Genomic DNA, 23,599 nt, shown 5'->3' with positions numbered 1-23,599 from the left:
ATATATAATAATACCCAAAGGAAAGTTCTTCCTGGAACATTCATGATACTGTCTAAAACTACAAAATATTAAAGAACAATAGAGGTTTCCATCATCCAATTTAGCTATCCCATTGAATTGGTAAGTAGCTGTGTGGGTGAATATTTGTGTTTTTCAGTAAACTTTTATGTAATCCTAAACTACAGTATCAGTTAAGTATTTTTGATGTTCTTCAGCTTGATCCACATTTTTCAAAATTCATAGAAATGAGTAAGAGTGTTTTTTAATAATCATAAAAAGGGTATGAATACAGAGGCAGAAACCACACTGTCATTTTTTTCTTTTCTTTTTTAAAGATTTATTTATTTTTTTTTAGAGAGAGAAAGAATGCTCACCCAAGGGGGGGCCAGAGGGAGAGGGAGAGAATCTCAAGCACATTCCCTGCTGAGCCCTGAGCTCTATGCAAGGCTCTCAATTCCACATCCCTGAGATCATTACCTGAGCCAAAATCAAGAGCTTGCCACTCAATCAACTAAGTCACCCAGGCACTCCAAAAACCACACTGTCATTTTCAAATATTCATTAATTGGATTTGTGTTGGCAGGGGTAGTTTTAAGGAGATTTACTTTAAAGCACAAAAATAAATCAATTTATGCTTATCAGCATGATTTAGACAAAATATTCGAGAGAATGTGAGGTAACTAATAAGTGGGTAAGACTAAGTAAATTTCAAAGAGGATAATGTTCAAGAAAAAGGTCCAGTGAAGACCCAGCCAAGCTTTATAAACTGTAGAAAAATCCAATGGAATGGAACACTTAGGAAGCATGTACTGTGCTCCTTCTACCTTGGAGAAAACAATCTATTGCCTCAGAATTAATGGAAACACAGGCATTGGATATAATGAAGTAGAACACATGCACAAAACAAAGTGAAAATGAATTAAGGCTCAAAGAATGTGGGCAAATGAGAGAAAGAAAGAGAATGAACAGAATGCAATGAGGAAGGAAAAGCAAAAGGTTGATGGAGAAAAATTACAAATAAATAATAAAATAAGCTAAGGCAAATGTAAAAAGAATAACATAGCAAATGAGTGTGCAAAATAGAATTAGCAGGAAGAGAATGGGCAAATAGGAAACATTTCTAAAGGAGCAAGAGGGAATGAATGGATAGAGATGAAGGAGGAGGTGCTAGAAAGGTGCTCAGTCCCCAAAACCTGGATCCAGGAGCCAGTCTGAGAGCAGCTGGAATCTAGACATGCTCGGTGTGGCCTGTGGATGCCAGGTGTCTGCATCTCAGAAGGAGGTAAGGATGTGAGTCCCCTCTCCACCTGCACATCTTCAGTGCCAGATGTGTTTTTGTATCAGCTGAAATAACAAGGAAGGTCAGGGATGATGAAGACATTCAGATCTCTGTCCCAGCCCACAGTGACAATGCTTCACCCTCCCCAAACACAGCGAAACACTGGTCACTGTGAGAGTCATTATTAGGGCTTCTTTACTCAGGAATTCATTTCATCTAGAGTAATGTTCATCAGATGAATGTCTGTCCTCAGTCTCTTGTTGAGCACAATTTGGAAATCACAGGAACAGAAGGTATGTAACTGAGAACAGGAGAAGGAAGTATATGAGAGAGGGGAAGTGGTCTGCAATTCCATTGATTAGTAACATGGGGTAGGGGGGTCTGGGGAAATAGAAGCAGAGGAAGAGTGAGAGACTGTGGCTCTCAGAGTGCTCCCTGAGGCTTGGAATGGTCAACTCAAAGACACATGAAGTAACTGTAAGTGAAACCTAAGAACCGGCAGAAGGAGCTACTGACTTACTTTCCTAAGAGCAGGTTTCTTTCTTTTTTTTTTTTTTTAACAATTTTTAATTTTTATTTATTTATGATAGACATACAGAGAGAGAGAGAGACAGGCAGAGACACAGGCAGAGGGAAAAGCAGGCTCCATGCACTGGGAGCCCGATGTGGGATTCGATCCCGGGTCTCCAGGATCGCGCCCTGGGCCAAAGGCAGGTGCCAAACCGCTGCGGCACCCGGGGATCCCCAAGAGCAGGTTTCTAAAGGAAGAGTGAGAAATGGATGTGGAGGTCAATAGGTATCTAAGTGGGTAAAAGACAGAAGGAAGCTCCTAAGCAATTTCAAGGACACCGAAGATAATTTTTCCCCATTTCTTTTGTTTTTAGTTTTTTTTTTAATTCCAGTTAGTTAACATACAGTGTAATCTTACTTCCAGGTGTACAGATAGTGACTGAGCACTTCCATATGACACCCGTCGTACTTACCGGTGCTCATCACAGTAAGTGTAGAACTTAATCCCCATCACCTATGTAACCCAGTCCCTCCCACCTTCCCTGTGGTAACCACCAGTTTGATATCTCTTGTTAAGAGTCTGTTTCTCTTTCTTTTTTCCCCTTTGCCCATTAGTTTTGTTTCTTATACTCATTATACGTGTGTTTATACATATGTGAATAAGTATCCCACACATGTGCCCATGTATTATAAATTCCTTTCCCATAATATTTGGCTGCTAGTTAGAAATGTTACTAATCACCTAGAATATACATTCTGATGTTTCTTAGATGTGTGTCTGAAAACATCAGCATATTGCCTACATTTCCCATAAATTTCTTTATGGACTTTTTAAAGTTGATATTCCTTTAGTTTTTCTTTTTTTCCTCTCTTCTTATATTTTCTTTATAGAAATGCCATCAAAAATTTCTGTCAAATTTCAGTCAGGACTTTCTCCTTCTCCAGTTTTCCCCTCCACCTATAATAGCACTTGAAAAAGAACAAAAAAAAAAAGATTTATTGAGGGGTACCTGGGTGATGCAGTCAGTTGAATGTCCAATTCTTGAGTTCAGCTCAGGTTGTGATCTTGGGTTCTTGGAATTGAGTCCTGCATCCACCTCCATGCTCAGTTGAGGGAGTCTGCTTAAAGATTCTCTCTCTCTCCCTCTGGCCCTACCCCCTGTGCCTTTTCTCTCTCGACCTCAATAAAAAACACATCTTTTTAAAAAAGATGTATTGAGCTATAATCAACATAGCACACCATTTACCATTTAGGGTGTATACTTCAATGGTTTTAAGTGTATTTTCAGAGTTATGCAAGTATCACCGTGATAAATTTTAGAGCATTTTCATCACCTCAAAGAGAAAATTCATACTAGCAGCTACTCTTTATTCCACCAATAGACCTAGGCAACCAGTTTTCTACTTTCTGTCTCCATCAATTTACCTTGTTTGCAGATTTTCAAAAATTGAGTAGAACAATACATGGTCCTCTGTGCCTGGTTCCTGTCATATAGCATAATGTTTTTTAGTTTCTCCATGTTGTAGCATGTCACAATCTGTCATTCCTCTTTATTGTCAAACTGTATTCCATTGTATTCATAGTACTTTTGAAAAACAACATTACATATAATTCAAAATCCAGACAAATTTTGTTATATATCACATTATATATCACATTGTTACAATTAGCAATCTTTCGTTTTTTAAATAATTCACACCAACAGTCAGACATGAATAAAAATCACAATATATGAATCTTTACTTATAAAATACATTTCTACAATTATAGTAATATACAAATTAGAAAATAACCATTAAATAAATCTCTAAATAGAATTCTTATTTAGACCAGATTACAGCCTCAAGAGGGGAAATATTTATGCAAGCAAAATTGTGATTAACTACCTAAATAATATCAATGTATAGACAATAATTATTAATGTCCTAATAAGTTTAAACTGAGGAATACACAGCTTTATTTTTCTTACCACTTGTGAATGAGAATGAAGAAAAGAAGTAATTGCAACACTAAAAATCTTAACTGCAATTGCTTTATTTTTCTCATCTATTCAATGAGTATGTCATACTAAATATTCTATATGACCAATTTCAATTCTATCATGTTTTGATTTTGTTAGCTGAGATATTCAAAATATTTTATATATTCTGATAAGTTTTTTTGAAAATATTTGTGGGAAGGATATCATTTGGCTATCATTCTGAGATCTGAGGAAAAAGAGTAGGTAATGGATACACGGCAAGCAAATAAAACTGGATTAGTTAATTAGGATTTTTGGGGCAGCTTGCGTGGCTCAGCAGTTTAGTGCCACCTTCATCCCAGGGCATGATCCTGGAGACCCAGGATCAAGTCCCACATCAGGTTTCCTACATGGAACCTGCTTCTCCCTCTACCTGTGTCTCTGCCTCTCTTTCTCTCTCTCAGTCTCTCTCATGAATAAATAAATAAAATCTTTTTTAAAAATTAGGATTTTTGAAAAGGGTGTGTAGTGGATGCAGGATTGGGAGCCAACCAAGGGTGGGCCTAGGGGAATACCTCTGTGTTAGCAGAATGTAAGGTTCTTATTTGAGACCCTAAACCAGTTTGGAACAAAGGTGCACAAAGGCACTGAAGCAGAACAGTGCAATAGGAACAAGTAAGGAACACACATTTAGAAAACAAGACATAAAACTACCAACCAGGAACTGGGGATTTTATAGGAACCGAAGAAAAGAAGCACTTGGAAAAGCACTGTGCTCTGTGAGAATGAAGAGAACTGACCAAAACCCAGCAACAAACCTAAATATTAGAGACAGTGCGCCAACACAATTCAAAAAAAAAAAAAAAAAAAACCCTGACAAATACAATAGTGATTAACTTTTGTTTTAATTATTTGTTTTAAAGATTTTATTTATTTATTCATGACAGATACACAGAGAGAGAGGCAGAGACACAGGCAGAGGGAGAAGCAGGCTCCATGCGGAGAACCTGATGCGGGACTCCCGGATCTCCAGGATTCTGTTCCCGGCTGAAGGCGGAGCTACACCACTGAGCCACCGGGGCTGCTCTAACTTTTGTTTTAATCAGGAAATTCTGACTACACCTCAAGCAACATAGCCAGAGTCCTAGAGGAGTACAATTATATAGAAGCACATGGGCAAGTGGGAATGAGTGTGGTTATGAGAACAACATCTTCGGGGGAGATCTAGAAGGGAAGAGTAGAAAGGTCAACTCAAAATGTCACCTGTTTTGGGACATGCATTTTTTTTTCAGCTAGGCAAGTGATTGATGTGGTAAATGTTTTTCTCTGGAGAAGAGCTATGGAGTAGATGGAAAGGTGATCATAACAGATATATTTTGTTCTCTGTTATTCTGCAGACAGAGGAGGGATGGAGACAGAGAACAGCACAGTGTTGACAGACTTCATTCTCTTGGGTCTGACCCAGTCTCAACATGTTCAGCTCCTGGTATTCGTGCTTGTCTTAGGTTTCTATCTCATCATCCTCCCTGGAAATTTCCTTATCATCCTCACCATCAGATCAGACCCTGGCCTCACAGCCCCCCTCTACTTCTTTCTGGGAAACTTGGCTTTCCTGGATGCATCCTACTCTTTCATTGTGGCTCCCAGGATGCTGGTGGACTTCCTCTCCAAGAAGAAAATAATCTCCTACAGAGGTTGCATCACTCAGCTCTTTTTCTTGCACTTCCTGGGGGCGGGGGAAATGTTCCTTCTTGTTGTGATGGCCTTTGACCGCTACATCGCCATCTGTCATCCCTTGCACTATTCCACCATCATGAACCCTAGAGTCTGCTACACCTTGCTGCTGGCCCTGTGGCTTGGGGGATTTGCTCATTCCATTGTACAAGTAGCCCTTATTCTCCACTTGCCGTTCTGTGGCCCCAACCAGTTGGATAACTTCTTCTGTGATGTGCCGCAAGTCATCAAGCTGGCCTGCACAGACACCTTTGTGGTGGAGCTCCTGATGGTCTCCAACAGTGGCCTGCTCACCCTGCTGTGCTTCTTGGGACTTCTGGCCTCCTATGCAGTCATCCTCTGCCGTGTGAAGGGACACTCCTCTGAAGGGAAGAACAAGGCTCTTTCCACATGTACTACACACATCATCATTGTGTTTCTCATGTTTGGACCTGCCATCTTCATCTACACTCGACCCTTCAGAGCCTTCCCAGCTGACAAAGTAGTTTCTCTTTTTCACACAGTCATCTTTCCTTTGATGAACCCTGTGATTTATACGCTTCGCAACCAAGAAGTGAAAGCTTCCATGAAGAGGTTATTGAGTCATCACATGGCTTGCTGAATGGAATAGAGTGATAGGACAAGCAACAAAGGAGAAAATATAGCTGGAATTAATGAAATCATTTATTCATTAATGCACTGAATCAGTCAGTCATTTTACCCAACACTACATTTATTAAGTACTTGCAATTTTCAGGCACTATTCTAGCTATGTAAATAAGGCAGGTAAGATTCCAGGTCTCTTGGGGTTATAGTCAAGTGGATAAACATAGATTAAACTATTATATTAAAAGCAACCCATGATATCCAAAAGAGATAGTGAACTGAAGCAAATAAAAATAATTTTATGATAGAGTTTGACCAGGAGATGGTAGTTACTTTGCTTTTGGTTGTTAAGCAAGGTCTTTTAGAGTGGTGATTAGCTGATATCCAGACAACTTGAAAGAAATACCCGTGGAATTACATGGGGACAGAAAATTCTAGAGAGAGGATAACAAGTGCAAGGGTACAAAGATCTTATGAATTGGTACATTTCAAGATGACAGAAAGGAATGTAGTAGTTTGTCAAATATGTTGATATATGTAATTAAGTATATACTAAGTACTGACTGTACAAAAATAGTATGATGCCTTGTTGGGTTTGTATAGTTTTATATATATATATGTGGAAATGCTTGACAATTATTCTATATAATAGACCTGTAATAGGATTATTATTGATATGATTGGATTATATTTTGCTTTCTTGTCAAACGTTCTATATTTATTCATATTTTTTTCACATTTTCCCCTTCCTTTTGGTTTAATTGTGAAAGACAAGGAAAGAGATTTTTTTCATAAGGTCTCCAGAAAGGAATGCAACTCTGATAACTCTGAGGTAGCCCAAGGAGAACTTAAAGAATTATAAGATAATAAATTTTTGCTATTTTAAGTCACTGAGTTTGTGGTAATTTGTTACAATGCAAGAGTAAGTTGATATAACACAATCTGGTTAGATAGTAATATATTAACAGTTTTTCTTTCACTATCCTTTTATTTTTCATCTACATAGGTCTTTATTTTTAGTGGTGGTAATATATATCTATCCAATACAATAATCATTGCCTTTAAATACGTTGTTAGTTCATTTACAATATCATGATAATAGACACAATTCACTTAAAATTGATGATCTTTATATTTTATTATCTGGAGTTTTTCAGTTTTGTATTTTTTTATGTATTTTATTGGATACTTGAGTGTTACTTTTATCTTCTTTCTACCTTTTAGTTTTTTTCTTATTAATAATCTTGACTTCTTAGCTATCTTTTTCTTGAGGTTCTTAGTGTTTATTTTAGGGTTGCAAATACATACTGAACATTTTCCTGTATCACAGTCTAACTTCAAATTTTATCTTTTCAGATATTATGTAAGAAAGTTACAATAGTGTACTTCCTTCTCTTGGCCCTGATGTTTGTATTGTTTTATATTAATGTCTATGATTATCTATTGAGATAATATATTAAACAATATATTGCCATTATCTTTGCTATGTATAGTCATTTATTTTTTAAAGAGATTTATATAATAAAAATTATTTTTATTCTCCTGTTTCATTTGTATAGTGCTACTGCTATGTCTTCATGTTAACTAATCTTTTCTTCTTCAATGTCATCTTTGTTAGTAATACTATCCAATGCACTTTTTTCACATCAGAAGTAGAATAGTTCAATTGCACATTTCAATTTGGATTTAAGAAAAATCTTCCATGATCCTTGTAGAGTAGCAGTACTACTTTTTCGAGTGATCAAGGTAAATGATCCTTTATAAGATGGTAACACCTTTCTTTGCCTCTGTGCCTCTGGGAAAGAAAATTGAAAAGTGATTGAGCTTAAAGCTAATAGAAATCTTACTGCATTACTGGTGAAAGCATATCACAGAACTAGAACTAGAGAGCCTGAAGCTGTGGAAAAGAAAGCATAAATTCTACACATGTTTTACAGGGAATGAAGATATATGGGGAATATTCCACGAAGGCCTGCAGATTCTTCTTATTGGGAACAAATTATATATAATGTCAATAAATAAGAGTGTACACTACATCCTAGAGGATGCCATCACAAGATAGCAGCATATGATTTGAAAATTGGGAAGCCCTCTAGTCAGTCTTAATATAAAACAACACAGAACATGAAGAATAGCTCCATCTCAAAAGACAGTTGAAGTTCTATGGTCACATGGTCCTTTCCTCCTTGGGCATAGTGGAAAGACAGGAGCTGATTTCCACTCATGCATAATTCTCTGCTGCACATGGCATAGGCTTGCTATATAATCTTATGAAAATACATTATGATTCTCCTATGAGGGCATGGAAAACCTTATAAATGGTCTGTTTCCCAGCATAGATAACTTCAATACTGTAGAAATTGCCTGGACCTATGGCCATAGCAGTAAGGCTACATTCACTTTGTACTAAATCTACTAGGCTGCTTTTCCTGAACTAAGTTCACAAACACTAGAATCCTCAGGTAAATCAACAAATGAGCAATATATATAAGCTGGAATATACTGCCTTTAGAACTTGGAGAAGACTACCAGACATTATGCTTTCTTCTTAGTGGTATAGTGATTGAGGTGCAAGATGCAATACTTTAACTTTTAAGCTGATGTCTCAGCATACTTCCCTATATAAACCCCCACAAATTTCACAAATGTGGCAGGACCCTGCCATCTTCAGTGAATGAGGTTTTTGTCCTCATACTTTATCCTTCACAGTGACTTAATCTGTGAAGGGAAAATGTTGTTTTTCTTATGACCTATTTAGGAATATTGAAAATTCACTTAACTTTCCTTAAGTAACCGTATATCACATGTCCTTGACTAAAACTGTGTTATTAGCTGTGGGTCTGCTAATAATTAAGCAGGATTACAGTGTTATAATTAAATTAGACAGGTTTTATTTTCTAGTGTAAAACAAATTCATAGCATCTTAGTCCAATGTTGCTATAGTAGTGCCACAGTATCACCAGAGACTCCAAAACCTCCTGTATGTGTGCCCTTTTTAAATAATTTGTCACAAAATGTTTATAAAAATTCACCACACCACATTTGTATTCTAGAAAGACTGCATAATAAAGGATGTGTGCCATTATAGGCCCACTTTCCTTCCAATCCATCCTTTTTATTTCTAAAAGTTTGCTCCATATTATAAGCAGTCCTTATCCATGAAAACTGCATTTCCAGGACCCTAAGTCACTTGACCTCCAGGTGTTTACAAATAAGTGTCACTAGATTAACATAGGGTGGGAAGAAAGGAAAACAAAGAATACACACACACACACACACACACACACTGCCTTAGCCCAAACATCTGTAGTACTTCTTCTGTGGCTCCCTCCAGAACTCAGAAACACTTCCATGGCTGTAGCTCTCCTAGTGAAATGGGCCACAACACTTCCAACTTTTGTATATAAGCTTTTATAACCAGAATAATGGTCTCCCAAAGAAGTCCACACCCTAGTCAGGGAACTTATGAATATGTTGTCTTATATGGAAAAATGAACTTTGAAGATGTGGTTGTTTATAAACCTTCAGATGGCATGATTACCCTGGATAATCTGGGTGGACTCAATCTAACGAATGAGTATTTAAAGGCACTGAATCTTTCATGAATCCATAGAAAGAAAAAGAAGCCAAGTAGGATGAGACTTGAGGAGGCTTTGATGCACTGTTTCTGGCTTTGAAGAGGAAGAAGATATGACCAAGTCATGTAGGCAATGCCCAGAAAGTAGGAACAACCCCTGACTAAAAATCAGTAAGGAAATGTTATTCTACAACCATCTGGAACTAAATTTGTCTCATAGCCAGCTTGAGTCTGGGAAAGTTTCTCCCTCAAAGCCTCCAATAAAAAATATAGTTCTGCCAACAACTTGACTGTATCCCAGTGAGACCAATGTTGGATTTTGGACCTACATAACTTGAGATACCAAGTTTGAGTTCGATGAAGCCTCTATGTTTATGGAAATTTGTTCAGGGAGAAGAAAATGAACATATGACCACACCCTAGGGCTGTGGTAAGACTGTCTTCTCTTGTTCCTCCAGCTTAGATTTGGTGGTTTCTTCCAGTAGATGCTCACCTTTGGTTTCCCTGGACATTTCCTGTTACCAACTCAGATATTTTGTCACTTGAGAAATTGCTTAACATCCTTCTGTTTGTACAATGTTTAACTGATAGCATTAAACTATAAGCATTTATGTTATTTAATATTAGTATAAAAACTAACACTTTTCCAATTAGGCCTGGGTAAATATGGAGTTGGGGAGAGGGAAAGAGCATTACTCCCCCAGGAGTCAACCCTTATAAAGAATTTTAAGGAAGTACCTGCCTGATAATACTGTTTACTTTTATGTTATTGGCCATTATTACTTGCAGGGAAGGCTGCACAAATAACACTTAATGAATTGAGGTGTCTGTTACTAATGAAGAATGGGAGAAGGATACTCAACAGTCTTAGCTACATGGTGTAGCCTCATTGCTAACCTCGTCACTGATGAGGAAAATGAAAACTGTGATTAGCCCCAAATAGTGAGATGCAGCTTTGTGGATGGGACTGGAGATTCCATGGAAGTGCACAGACACCTGATCCCAAGAAAATGAACTTTCATTTTCAATAAAGAAGGAAGGGTCATGTTTGGGAGTTTAACAAGTTCTGCAATAGCTTGTTATTATCACTGTCATTCAACATTGCTCTAAAACTCTAGTTAATGGCATGAGGTACAAGAAATGTATTAGAAAAAATGTTATTAATGTTTGTAGATGATTTTTACAAGTAACCTGAAACAAAAAAGACAATGAATTGGGAAAAATTACAAATAAGATTTCCACAGTGATACCATTTATAACTTTAAAATGGAAAAAATGGAAACAAAAGCAATAAAATCAATTATAAAGAAAAAGATCACATTAAAATAAAGCATCAAAGTAGGAAATAGGCAAGATTACATATAACAAAAGATGTGCTAAAAATATGTTGGTAATAAAGGTGAGAAAATTATGCCATAAGTAGGCAAACATTTCAAGTTACATAAAAACCTTTTGCATGAAAGACTCAATTTCGTAATTCTGTTCATTTTTCTACATTTCTTGTAAATTTTATACTGTGATATCAAAGTATCAGTAGAACTTGTTTTAACTTTAGAAAGTAAATGCGTGGATCCCTGGGTGGCTCAGCAGTTTGGCGCCTGCCTTCAGCCCAGGGCATGATCCTGGGACCCTGGGATCAAGACCCGCGGCAGGCTCCTTCCATGGAGCCTGCTTCTCCCTCTGCCTGTGTCTCTGCCTCTCTTTCTCTGTGTCTCTCATGAATAAATAAATAAAATATTTTTTTAAAAGAAAGTAAATGTAATTTAGAATAAAAGGATATGAAACTAGCCAAGAAAATAGTGAATGAATAAAAAAATGAGGGCAGACTTGATCTTCCTTATATTAAATATACTATAAACATAATGAATAGTAAAATATGTAGTATTTCCTCAAGTATTATCAGAGAAAACAAAACAATAATGAACATACCTAAAGACGGGTCTATTGGCAAATTTAAAAGGTTATAAAGAAAGCATAAAAAATTCACTAAGAATTTAGTGGGATGAATTATTGTTATTTAATAGCAATGATAAAAAATTATCTCACATTATTTGTCAATAAATTCCAGAGAAAGTAGAGTTTAACTGTGAAAATTTCAGCCTTAATGTAATTTGGAATTAAAATAATCTGGAATATTTATATCTTCCTAAACATCGCATTTACCAAAACTCTCTGTAGAAAACAAACTACAAAAAAGAATAAACCTCATGCAATGCTCATCATTCAACTCTAGTCCTCTATTTCCACTGCTCACCTGAGTATTGAATATTGTTTTTAAAGTATTATCAATTTTATGAATGAAAAACGGTGTCTCATTTCTATAATGTCCAAAGTCTATTTTAACAATCCCAATTACTTTTTTTACCACTAGTCTCTGTGGAATCTAAAACAATCAAATGAGTTTTCTCCTTTGTGCCTCCTACCAAGGGACACATTGATATACTGCTGTCTTCTGAAGTTCAGAGCAGGAAATAAAATCACTGGATGATGAAGATTAAGCATCCATCTCATGTTGATGTTACTTCTGAAGTCCGAGTGCAAACTGGTAGGTTACTTATCCTGACCTGTTAGTCTACCTACAGACCACATCACATGATTTTCAGTAATAACCTTAAATGTATCCATAAGTGATAAATACAAATGCCAAAATGATAACTGAAGGGAGAGCTGATAGGGGAAAATTAAACTGGAACATATCCGATTTTTGTTACAACTGGAAAAAATACAAAAATCAGAAACACTATACAAATGACTACTGGAAATTAAGATAATAATCCAGCAATCGGGCAGCCTGGGTGGCTCAGTGGTTTAGTGCCACCTTCAGTCCAGGGCCTGATCCTGGAGACCTGGGATCGGGTCCACGTTGGACTCCCTGCATGAAGCCTGCTTCTCCCTCTGCCCGTGTCTCTGCCTCTCTCTCTCTTTCTCTCTCTCCGTGTGTGTCTCTCATGAATAAATAAATAAAATCTTAAAAAAAATAATCCAGCAATGCAAGCCAAATAAATTATTCTTAGAGAAAAAAAATCTAGGGATGTTCAAACTGTTTAAATATCCATATCAGTTTGAATAATCTTACTTTTTGAATTATATATATAAAATTCAAATATATATAATTATTTATATAATAATTTATCCAATTATTTAAAAAGAGAGAGAAATTGTAGAAATGCAAGGATAAAGTGTCTGATTCATGACTTTAAAAATCATAGAATGTCACCACTCATAAAATACTGATACTGTCATTATACTTGTTAGGAATTATTAGAAAAACATAAGAAAATTCAACTTTCCTCTGGCAACAGTCTGAAAATGGATAAGCAGTTAAATGCTCATTAAACTGAAAAAAATTTTTAGAGATAGCATCATCATCAGTGACGAGGTTAGCAATGAGGCTAGACCATGTAGCAAAGACTGTTGAGTATCCTTCTCCCATTCTTCATTAGTAGGTACAAACCCTGTCCAAAGCAATACAGGTACATGGCTAGAGATACAGACCTGGTCCCTGTTGCAGAGAGAGTAACCAACAGGAAGGATCTATGTTCTGTGTGGTGGTCTCAGAAGGCCACTTTAAGGGGAGACAGTCATACCAACACATTTAAAAAGCTCTAGAATTAGACACTTAAGCAGGGAAAGGAGCACTCCAGGCAAAGGCCAGTGCACTTAGATACTGTTAAGTGAGAAGGAGTTCATAAGTATTTAAGACGGACCTTTATAAAGGAGATTGATGAATAAAAGAGAGAGTATCTATGCTTAGATTTTATAGAAAGGAAAATACCAGCATTTTCAGGCTAGTGAATTCCTTTTTATTTTCAATATAAAGTCATTAATGTGCTTTGAGAATGAGAAGGTTGGGATCCCATGTATATTACAGTTTGGTATATCTCCATCCTCTTAAGTAAAGAATATAATGTAGCAAAAGTAAAAGCAGAGGGAATAGTTAGTGGGCTCTTTCAGATAGTAAGCATGAATTTATTAAATACAATAACATTAAGTAATATTTAAATAATAACAACAATAATAATAATACATGAGTTTGTGGAAGATGTAAAGACTTCCAAAAGCAAATAGAAAACCTAAAATTACTTGAACATCTTGGGGATCATCTCTTTTGATGTACTTTAAAAATTAATTAAATTCTCAGTTTTTAAAATATTTTAATATGTTTTTTGTTTTTTTATCATGAAATTTATTTGAGTATAATTGAAACACGTATTACATAGGTTTCAGGTGTACAACATAGTGACTTGACAAATTCATACATATCCTATGCTCATCAGAAGTGTAACTCCATTCGTCACCATACAACACTATCACAATATTATTGACTCCTCCTTATGCTGTGCCTCTTATTCCCTGTGACTTGTTCTTTCCCTAACTATATGCCTGCATTTTCCACTCACCTTCACCTATTTTTCCATCCCCCTATTGACCTTATCTCTGGCAACCATCATTTTGTTCTCTGTATTTATATGTCTAATTTGCTTTTTGTTTGTTTTTTAAAGTCATTTGTTTTATATTTTTAGAATCCACATATGAGAAATAATATGGTATTCGTCTCTCTCTGACTCATTTCACTTAACATAACCCCCTCTAGGTCCATCCATGCTATTGTAAATGGCAAGACTTCATTCTCTTTGATGGCTGAATAATATTCCATTGTCTATATATACTATATCTTCCTTATCCATTCATCTACTAATGGACACTTTGGTTGCTTCCATATCTTGGCTGTTGTAAATAATGCTGCAATAAATGTAAGGATAGATACATATTTTTAAATTAGTGTTTTCATTTTCTTTAATTAAATACCCAGAAATGGAATTATTGGATCACATTGTAATTGCATTTTTAATTTTTTGAGATGTTTTCCTTAGTGGCTGCATCAATTACATTCCCACCAACATAATACAAGAGTTCCTTTATTTTTAAGTCCTCACCAACAACACTTGTTACATCTCTTTTTGATTCTAGCCATTCTGACATGTGTAAGGTAATATGTCATTGTGGTTTTGATTTGTATTTCCTTGTTGATTAGTAATGTTGGGCATCTTTGCATGGGTCTGTTGACCATCTGCATGGTTTCTTTAGAAAATATCTATGCAGGTCCTCTGCCCACTTTTTTTCTGAGTTTCAGTATACTGTACTTAGTTTTTTATTTTATTTATTATTTTAATTTTTCATTTAAAATCAATTTGCCAACATACAGTATAACACTCAGTGCTCACCCCATCAAGTGCCCTCCTCAGTGCCCATCACCCAGTCACCCCATCCCCCCACCCACCTCTCCTTCCACAACCCTTTGTTTCTCAGAGTTAGGAATCTCTCATGGTTTGTCTCTCTCTCTAATTTTTCCCACTCAGTTCTTCTCCTTCCTCCTATAATCCCTTTCACTATTTCTTATATTCCCCATATAAGTGAAACCATAAGATAATTGTCCTTCTCTGATTGACTTATTTCACTCAGCACAATACCTTCCAGTTCCATCCACTTTGAAGCAAATGGTGGGAATTTGTCGTTTCTAATGGCTGAGTAATATTCCATTGTATACATATAGCCCATCTTCTTTATCCATTCATCTTTTGATGGACACCGAGGCTCCTTCCACAGTTTGGCTATTGTGGACATTGCTGCTATGAACATTGGGGTGCAGGTGTCCCGGTGTTTCACTGCATCTGTATCTTTGGGGTAAATCTCCAACAGTGCAATTGCTGGGTCATAAGGCAGATCTATTTTTAACTCCTTGAGGAACCTCTACACAGTTTTCCAGAGTGGCTGCACCAGTTCACATTCCCACCAACAGTGCAGGAGGGTTCCCCTTTCTCCACATCCTCTCCAACATTTGTTGTTTTCTGTCTTTTTTTTTTTATTTTTTATTTTTTATAAATTAATTTTTATTGGTGTTCAATTTACCAACATACAGAATAACACCCAGTGCTCATCCCGTCAAGTGTCCCCCTCCGTGCCCGTCACCCATTCACCCCCACCCCCCGCCCTCCTCCCCTTCCACCACCCCTAGTTCATTTCCCAGAGTTAGAAGTCTTTATGTTCTGTGTCCCTTTCTGATATCTCCCACACATTTCTTCTCCCTTCCCTTATATTCCCCTTCACTATTATTCATATTCCCCAAATGAGTGAGAACATACACTGTTGTTTTCTGTCTTGTTAATTTTCCCCATTCTCACTGGTGTGAGGTGGGATCTCATTGTGGTTTTGATTTGTATTTTCCTGATGGCCAGTGATGTGGAGCATTTTCTCATGTGCTTGTTGACCATGTGTATGGTTTTTTTTTTTTTTTTTTTTTTTTGGTGAAATTTCTGTTCACGTCTTAGGCCCATTTCATGATTGGATAGTTTGTTTCTTGGCTGTTGAGTTTAGTAAGTTCTTTATAGATCTTGGATACTAGTCCTTTATCTGATGTGTCATTTGCAAATCTCCCATTCTGTAGGTTGTCTTTTAGTTCTGTTGACTGTTTCTTTTGCTGTGCAGAAGCTTTTTATCCTGATTAAGTCCCAATAGTGCATTTTTGCTTTTGTTTCCCCAAGAAGTTGCTGTGGCCAAGTTCAAAAAGGCTATTGCCTGTGTTATCCTCTAGGATTTTGATGGATTCTTTTCTCCCATTTAGATCTTTCATCCATTTTGAGTTTATCTTTGTGTATGGTGCAAGAGAATTGTCTAGTTTCATTCTGCATGTGGCTGTCCAATTTTCCCAGCACCATTTATTGAAGAGACTGTCCTTTTTCCAGTGGATAATCTTTCCTGCTTTGTCGAATATTAGTTGACCACAGAGTTGAGGGCCCATTTCTGTGTTCTCTATTCTATTCCATTGATCTATGTGTCTGTTTTTGTGCCAGTACCACACTGTCTTGATGATCACAGCTTTGTAGTACAACCTGAAATCTGGCATTGTGATGCTCCCAGCTGTGGTTTTCTTTTTCAATATTATCCTGGCTATTTAGGGTCTTTTCTGATTCCACACAAATCATTTTTTTAAGATTTTATTTATGAGAGAGAGAGAGAGAGAGAGAGAGAGAGAGAGAGAGACACAGGCAGGGGAAGAAGCAGGCTCCGTGCTGGGAGCCCGACATGGGACTTGATCCCGGGTCTCCAGGATCAGGCCCTGGGCTGAATGTTGCAATAAACCACTGAGCCACCCAGGCTGTCCTGATTCCACACAAATCTTAAGATGATTTGTTCCAAGTCTCTGAAGAAAGTCCATGGTATTTTGATAGGGATTGCATTAAATGTGTAAATTGCCCTGGGTAATTGACATTTTTTAAAATATTAATTCTTCCAATCCATTAGCATGGAATGTTTTTCCATCTCTTTATGCCTTCCCTGATTTCTTTAATAGGTGCTCTGTAGTTTTTAGAGTATAGATTCTTCCTCTGCCCATTTTAATTGGACTGTTTGTTTTTTTTTTTGGTGTTGAGTTGTTTAAATTCTTTGCATATTTTGGATATTGACCCCTTATTGGCTATATCATTCCCAAATATCTTCCCCCATTCAGTAGGTTACCTTTTTGTATTGCTGATAGCTTCCTTTGCTGTGCAAGAGCTTTGAAATATACCTTGAATATGAAATTTACATATTTTCCCTCCTTATTCCCTTCTTCATCCTTTGTGAGTGTCTTTGCTCTACTTTGGTTTGGCCCTAGACCATGTGTTCTTAATAGTTTAGATTTCTTCTGAAAAATTCTATGTGTACCATCCTTACCAACTGGTTTGGGTAATCAAGCCAGAGCACCCAAATATTGTTCTACTATTATCTTTATGATTTCTATATTTAAGAATCTTCTTCTTGTAATCATCTCCTAAAATGCCACACTAAACCGTGGCATATATTTCCCCTCCATAAATATTGTTTTAAGATTGATTTTATTTATTTGTTTATTAATTTATTATTTATTTGACAAAGAGAGCAGGGGGAAGGGGGAGGGGCAGCGAGAAGGAGAAGTAGACTCTGCTGATCAAGGTGCCCAATGAGGGACTAGATCCTAGGACCCTGGGGTCATGACCTGAGTCGAAGGCAGACACTTGACTGTGCCACCCAAGCAACTCATCCATAAATATTTTTAAAAGGTTTATTTTTCATGGTAATTCTAATTGTTAGTGGCTGTATAAGGAACTAAATTTTTAAAAAAAAATTTGGGAGGGATCAAAAAGTATGAGGATAAGGAACTAAATTTTTTTTTAATTTCTGGGAGGGATCAAAAAGTATGAGGAATCTGTTAACAATGTCTGCTATGGGCTTAGGAAATGAATGTGACACCAGATTTATTGTATATTTACTACCATCACTTTCTTGTAATCTTTTCAAGAGAATTTTAATTGGAGCAACATGGAAAAGTTATATATGAGTAAATACAGAAAAATTTCTGTAGCGTATGAACTCATCTGCATTCATATATTGTTATGTCATTGGCCTTTAGAATTTTACTTGGTTAACTTCATTGTTTTATAAAGTTTTTGCTACAGATCTTTCTTAATACTTTTGAGTCATCATGAAGTTCTATATAATTAATAAAGAACTAGCAAAATTCTGTATCTTTAGAATGGTTGATTGCAAAATTCCACTAAGTAATTACTTATTGATTACCATTAATCATTTATTGATTACCAAGGTAAAGATTCCCTTGTTTACTCACTCAAGCTCTCTCTACTCTCTCTCCCCCCTTAACATGGTAAAAAGAGATTTATCTCTGTTAAGAACTGGTCCATACCATGAATTTCCTTTTATGTCTTGCTCAGTGTGGGCACTATTCTAATTTTACTTGAATAAATGAATTCAATTACCAAATTAATCATGAATATTCATAATGATTAAATCAAATTGATAGAATTAAAATCTCTTCAAATCTATTATCTATAATACTCATTTTCTACAAACGCATTCATCATGCTCCAAGCAAAACACTTGAGTTTGTCAAAGCACTTAATAGAGAAGGTTCACATGGCTGATCCACTTGGTGAATTCACCATCCACTTAAATAATGAGAGAGTAAGTCTTTGTTCTGAACTCTAGGGAACACTAGCATGTTTATGTTAATAATTCCCTTTGGGTGTTGATCACCAGTCAGCACATTATGTATATGATTCTTGTCCTTCTTTTTTTACGTACAAATGAATGTCACATATATTCATGGGGGTAAAAAAGATAAACAATATATATGCAGGATCTCACTGTGTCTGCATGTGTTTGAAGAGACTACTCCTCAGCTAGAACTGGTAGGTTTAAATATCAGTATTAATAACAAACTGCATTTGTACAGTTTAATAAAAGAGAAATTCAGAATTGAATTTTATAGAAACTTAGAGCTGAATGAAAAGCATATTACCTGATCATGAGGGCAATAGTAAAAAATAATTAGTAAATGGACAAATGTATCTATTTCCAGTAAGAAGAGCCAGTCTGATTGATAAATAGCACTGACATTCCTGATTTTAGGGGTCAGATTTACAATTCAAGTTTATGTTTTTGCAATATTAAATTGATTTAGTTTAATCTCCGTGGGATAAAAAAAACAACAAAATAATTTAGAATGTTGTAAAACAATAGAAAAATTACATTTTTCCTGGGCTAAGTATAGTAGCTGTGACAAGTCTAAAATGTAATCTAATAACATTTCAGATCAAGAAAATAGGAAACACTGACTTAATTTCATATCATGCATAACTAGTATGTAGATTCAATTACACACCAATGATGATACTCTATCTTTATAATGAAGACAACTAGGTAATTACATCATTTATATTTCATAGATAGAAATGTTTTTATCAACCCAGTCTTCTTTTACCCTAGTAAAAATTCTTCTGTGGTTCTTACTGATTTGAATATCTTACAATCATCAAAAAAATTAGATAATGCTAAAGATAGAATTATATGAATGCACATACATCGGACCTACATGTACTTAATGAAACATACAAATATATTCTATATATATTACCCTGGGGTCTCATAGCAATCTGTGAGGTAGTAGTACAGGTATCATTTCATTTTTATGGAAAAATAAATCACTTTTCAAAAATTAAGAGTATATTTCTCTAGGAAATGTTGAGGCCAGGACTAGAATTTAAATCCTTATTCTTGACTGTCTTTTAAAAAAAATTATAAAAAAATTTAAAAATTGTTTAGCCTGATTCTTTTTTTAATAAATTTATTTTTTTATTGGTGTTCAATTTGCCAAAATATAGAATAACACCAGTGCTCATCCCATCAAGTGCCCACTTCAGTGCCCGTTACCCAGTCACCTCCACCCCCCGCCCACCTCCCCTTCCATCACCCCTAGTTCATTTCCCAGAGTTAGGATTCTTTCACGTTCATCTGAATATTTCATAGGTTATTAAGCAAAAAAAAAAAAAAAGGAAATTTAGAGAGTAGATTTTCCACATTCTGATTTGGTGCTCCAGAACTAGAATGTTGTGTAAGTATGTGCTTTTGTGATTAATATGTATGAGACTGGATCTGGGTGTTTGATGTACATCACCAACAGTCTTTTTAAAAGAAGAAAAGAAAGGGAAAAAAAGCTGAGACCAAAAGATCTAAATCAAAATGAAATGTAGATAAAAGTGAGCCAACAGTATGAGCTCCATGTGGAAACACATACAGAGTACAACTGTTAAGGATGTATGAGCCAAGATGAGTCAAGTCAGTCTGCACAGTGTGATAACTGTATCTGAGGAAAGCACTGGGTACAAGGATAATAAGCATTTAAGAGACAAGGAAACATAAAAACTACTTGTTAAAGGTCTATTGTTTGTTCAGAGATCATCTATGCACACAACGTACAGGGACCAGAAAGAAAACTCCAGTCGAGAACCCAGCAATAATAGATTCAGGAAAACAGGCAAAAAGACTCAACAGTGGAGGTCACAAGTTTTATTCAGAAATCAATAATTAGATACACAGCACTATTCAGAGGAAGGAAGAGGAGGAGGGCAAAAAAGATGAAGACAAGGAAGATGAGGGGACGAAGTGAGAAAGAAGAATAAAAGAAGTAATGAAAGAAAAAGAATAAAAGAAGGAAGGGAGTAAGGAAGTATATAAGGGAGGGGAGGAGAGAGAGAGAGAGAGAGAGAGAAGGAAAGACAGAAACACAGACACTGAGAAACATTTATGGTCTTCTCCAGAAACTTTTTAGAAGGTTGTTTTATTATAATTTGGGGGGCAACAAGAATGTATGACAAGTTGTAGCCAGATTAAAGCTTCAGGAATAAGTGAAATCATTGGTTTACCTATTTAGGATAAAAGAGAGGGGTGATAATGCATTAGAGCTCATAGAAGCAATTTGCTGAAAATTATATCAACTTCCAGGCACCTGAGTATTTTAAGTTAGGAAGGGGGAAGATGCAAAAATCTAATACTGGGCCCTAGCACCACAAAGTTACCTAACTACATACTATCTACTTGAACTCAACCATTCGACTAATGGTCATTTGGCTCTTTTACTCATCAGCCTATTGAACTCATGACTCATCGACTCATAAACTATGACAGAAACAACAAATCACTATGGAGATGGACCTATGCCTGTAAACTCTGTTTACAAATTTCTACAATGGGGGATCCCTGGATGGCTCAGTGGTTTAGTGCCTGCCATCAGCCCATGGCGTGGTCCTGGAGTCCCAGAATCGAGTCCCACATCGGGCTCTCTGCATGGAACCTGCTTCTCCCTCTGCCTCTCTCTGTGTCTCTCATAAATAAATAAAATCTTAAAAAAAACAAATTTCTACAATGAATTTCTTATATTTTGTTCCTCTATGGCTGAAAATAAATTTGGTAATGTGAATGTTGCTTGAATTAATTAAATGTATTTTTCAGAAATGTTCATCATTTCTCTTTCCATAGGAATCAAATACTTTCTATATGTCTATATCTTCAATACTATCACAAGTTAAATTATCACTTTTTCCAGATTTTCTACATGTTAATAACTTTCTGAAAACCCCTACTAGACTAGATGGATATAATTATTTTTTATTGAAGTTCAATTTGCCAACATATAGCATAACATCCAGTGCTCATCCCATCAAGTGCCCCCCTCAGTGCCCATCACCCAGTCACCCCCCCTCCCCCCTCCCACCGCCCCTTCCATCACCCCTAGTTTGTTTCCTAGAGTTAGGAGTCTCTCATGTTCTGTCTCCCTCCCTGATATTTCCCACTCATTTTTTCTCCTTTCCCCTTTATTCCCTTTCACTATTTTTTATATTCCCCAAATGAATGAGACCATATAATGTTTGTCCTTCTCTGATTGACTTATTTCACTCAACATAATACCCTCCAGTTCCATCCACGTTGAAGCAAATGGTGGGTATTTGTCGTTTCTAATGGCTGAGTAATATTCCATTGTATACATATACCACATCTTCTTTTTTTTTAAAGATTTTATTTATTTATGAGAGAGAGAGAGAGAGAGAGCAGGCTCCACGCAGAGAGCCCGATGTGGGACTCGATCCTATGTCTCCAGGATCAGGCCCTGGGCTGAAGGCAGCGCTAAACCGCTGAGCCACCCAGGGTGCCCTATACCACATCTTCTAAAGAAGATGGATATAATTAATAGTTCAATTAACCTGAGTTTGTTTTGTTAGGACTGACCAACACTTGGGGACTTGAGATTTTCTCTTTTTTTTCATATTTTTGTTGTCCTATGCAGCGATTGTGGCAGGAAACCTTCTCATCATGGTCACTGTGACCTCTGACTCACTTCTGTACTCCACACCAATGTACTTCCTCTTTGGAAACCTCTCCTTTCTGGATATGTCTATTTCCACAATCACAACCCCTAAGATGGTCATAGATCTCCCCAGGGAGAACAGAACTATTGCTTTGTATGGCTCAGATGTTCTACCTCCACCTCTTAGGGGGCACCGAATGACTCTTCTCATAGTCATGGCTGTTGATCGGTACATTGCAATATGCAAACCTCTTCACTACACACCCATCATAAACTACCAGGTCCTCGTGGGCTCTGTGCTTCTATCCTGGTCTGTTGGCTTTGTGCGTACAATGAGCCAGATGATTTTTACTGTCACCTTGCCCTTCTGTGGCCCCAACATAGTGGACAATATTTTTTGTCCTTCCTCTCATTCAAAAACTTGCCTGCACTGAGACCTATGTTCTGGAGTTGCTAGTAATTGCTGACAGTGGCCTGTTGTCTTTCACCTGCTTTATGCTCCTGCTCATTTCCTACACTGTCATTCTGGTAACCATCCGATGGCAATCCTCTAGTGCCCTCTCAAAGGCTCTGTCCACACTGTCTGTTCACATTACTGTGGTCACTCAGTTCTTTGGGCCATGTATCTTCATTTAAGCTTGGCCATTCAGTGGCTTTTCAGTGGATAGATTTCTTTCTGTGTTTTATTCAGTTATCACACCCTTAGTGAACCCCATTATTTACACTCTGAGGAACCAGGAGATGAAAGCAGCCATGAATAGACTGAGGACCAAACACATCAGATCCAGACAGACCTTCTAGGCAACAATCATGATGATGAAGCTTTTTAGTGCAAAACTCATGTTTTTCAATTCAGAATAAGGTTTTTTTTTAAAGACTTTATTTATTTATTCGTGAGAGACACAAAGAGAGAAGCAGAGACACAGGCAGAGGGAGAAGCAGGCTCCACGCAGAAAGCCCGATGTGGGACTCCATCCTATGTCTCCAGGATCACGCCCTGGACTGAAGGCGGCGCTAAACCGCTGAGCCACCGGGGCTGCCCTGAGAATAAGTTGATATTAATTCACTTTGTAGATTTTTTTAAGATTCATAATATATATTGAAATTATCAAATGTTCCATCCTTACATTTCTATATTTTTTGGTTTTATTGGAAGAATAAACATCTTAATTAACATTCAATTCATTTAGGGTTAATACTTTTTTAATGTAATGAAGCAGAAAAAATGGCTTATTAACTATAGTTGGAAACTGAAAAATGTGCAAGACTAAATTTCA

General features: G+C 36.6%; 1 protein-coding gene and 1 pseudogene across 1 annotated transcript; both read left to right on the top strand.

Moving 5' to 3' along the window:
- Positions 1-5,158: 5,158 nt before the first annotated feature.
- LOC129523028 (olfactory receptor 4N5) lies at positions 5,159-6,085 on the top strand. Its single transcript, XM_055345658.1, has one exon. The coding sequence runs from the start codon at positions 5,159-5,161 to the stop codon at positions 6,083-6,085; it is 927 nt and encodes a 308-aa protein (XP_055201633.1).
- Positions 6,086-18,595: 12,510 nt separating this feature from the next.
- LOC129523060 (olfactory receptor 4L1-like) lies at positions 18,596-23,123 on the top strand (annotated as a pseudogene).
- The last annotated feature ends 476 nt before the right edge of the window (positions 23,124-23,599 follow it).

The sequence above is a fragment of the Nyctereutes procyonoides genome, unplaced genomic scaffold, assembly GCF_905146905.1.
Source record: "Nyctereutes procyonoides isolate TBG_1078 unplaced genomic scaffold, NYPRO_anot_genome, whole genome shotgun sequence".
Taxonomy (NCBI): Eukaryota; Metazoa; Chordata; class Mammalia; order Carnivora; family Canidae; genus Nyctereutes; species Nyctereutes procyonoides.
The sequence above is the reverse complement of the archived record's forward strand: the minus strand, read 5'-3'. Positions and strand labels throughout refer to the sequence as shown.

Excerpts from the sequence above, each read along its gene's own strand:
- LOC129523028 (XM_055345658.1), top strand. The coding sequence starts at position 5,159 with ATGGAGACAGAGAACAGCACAGTGTTGACAGACTTCATTCTCTTGGGT.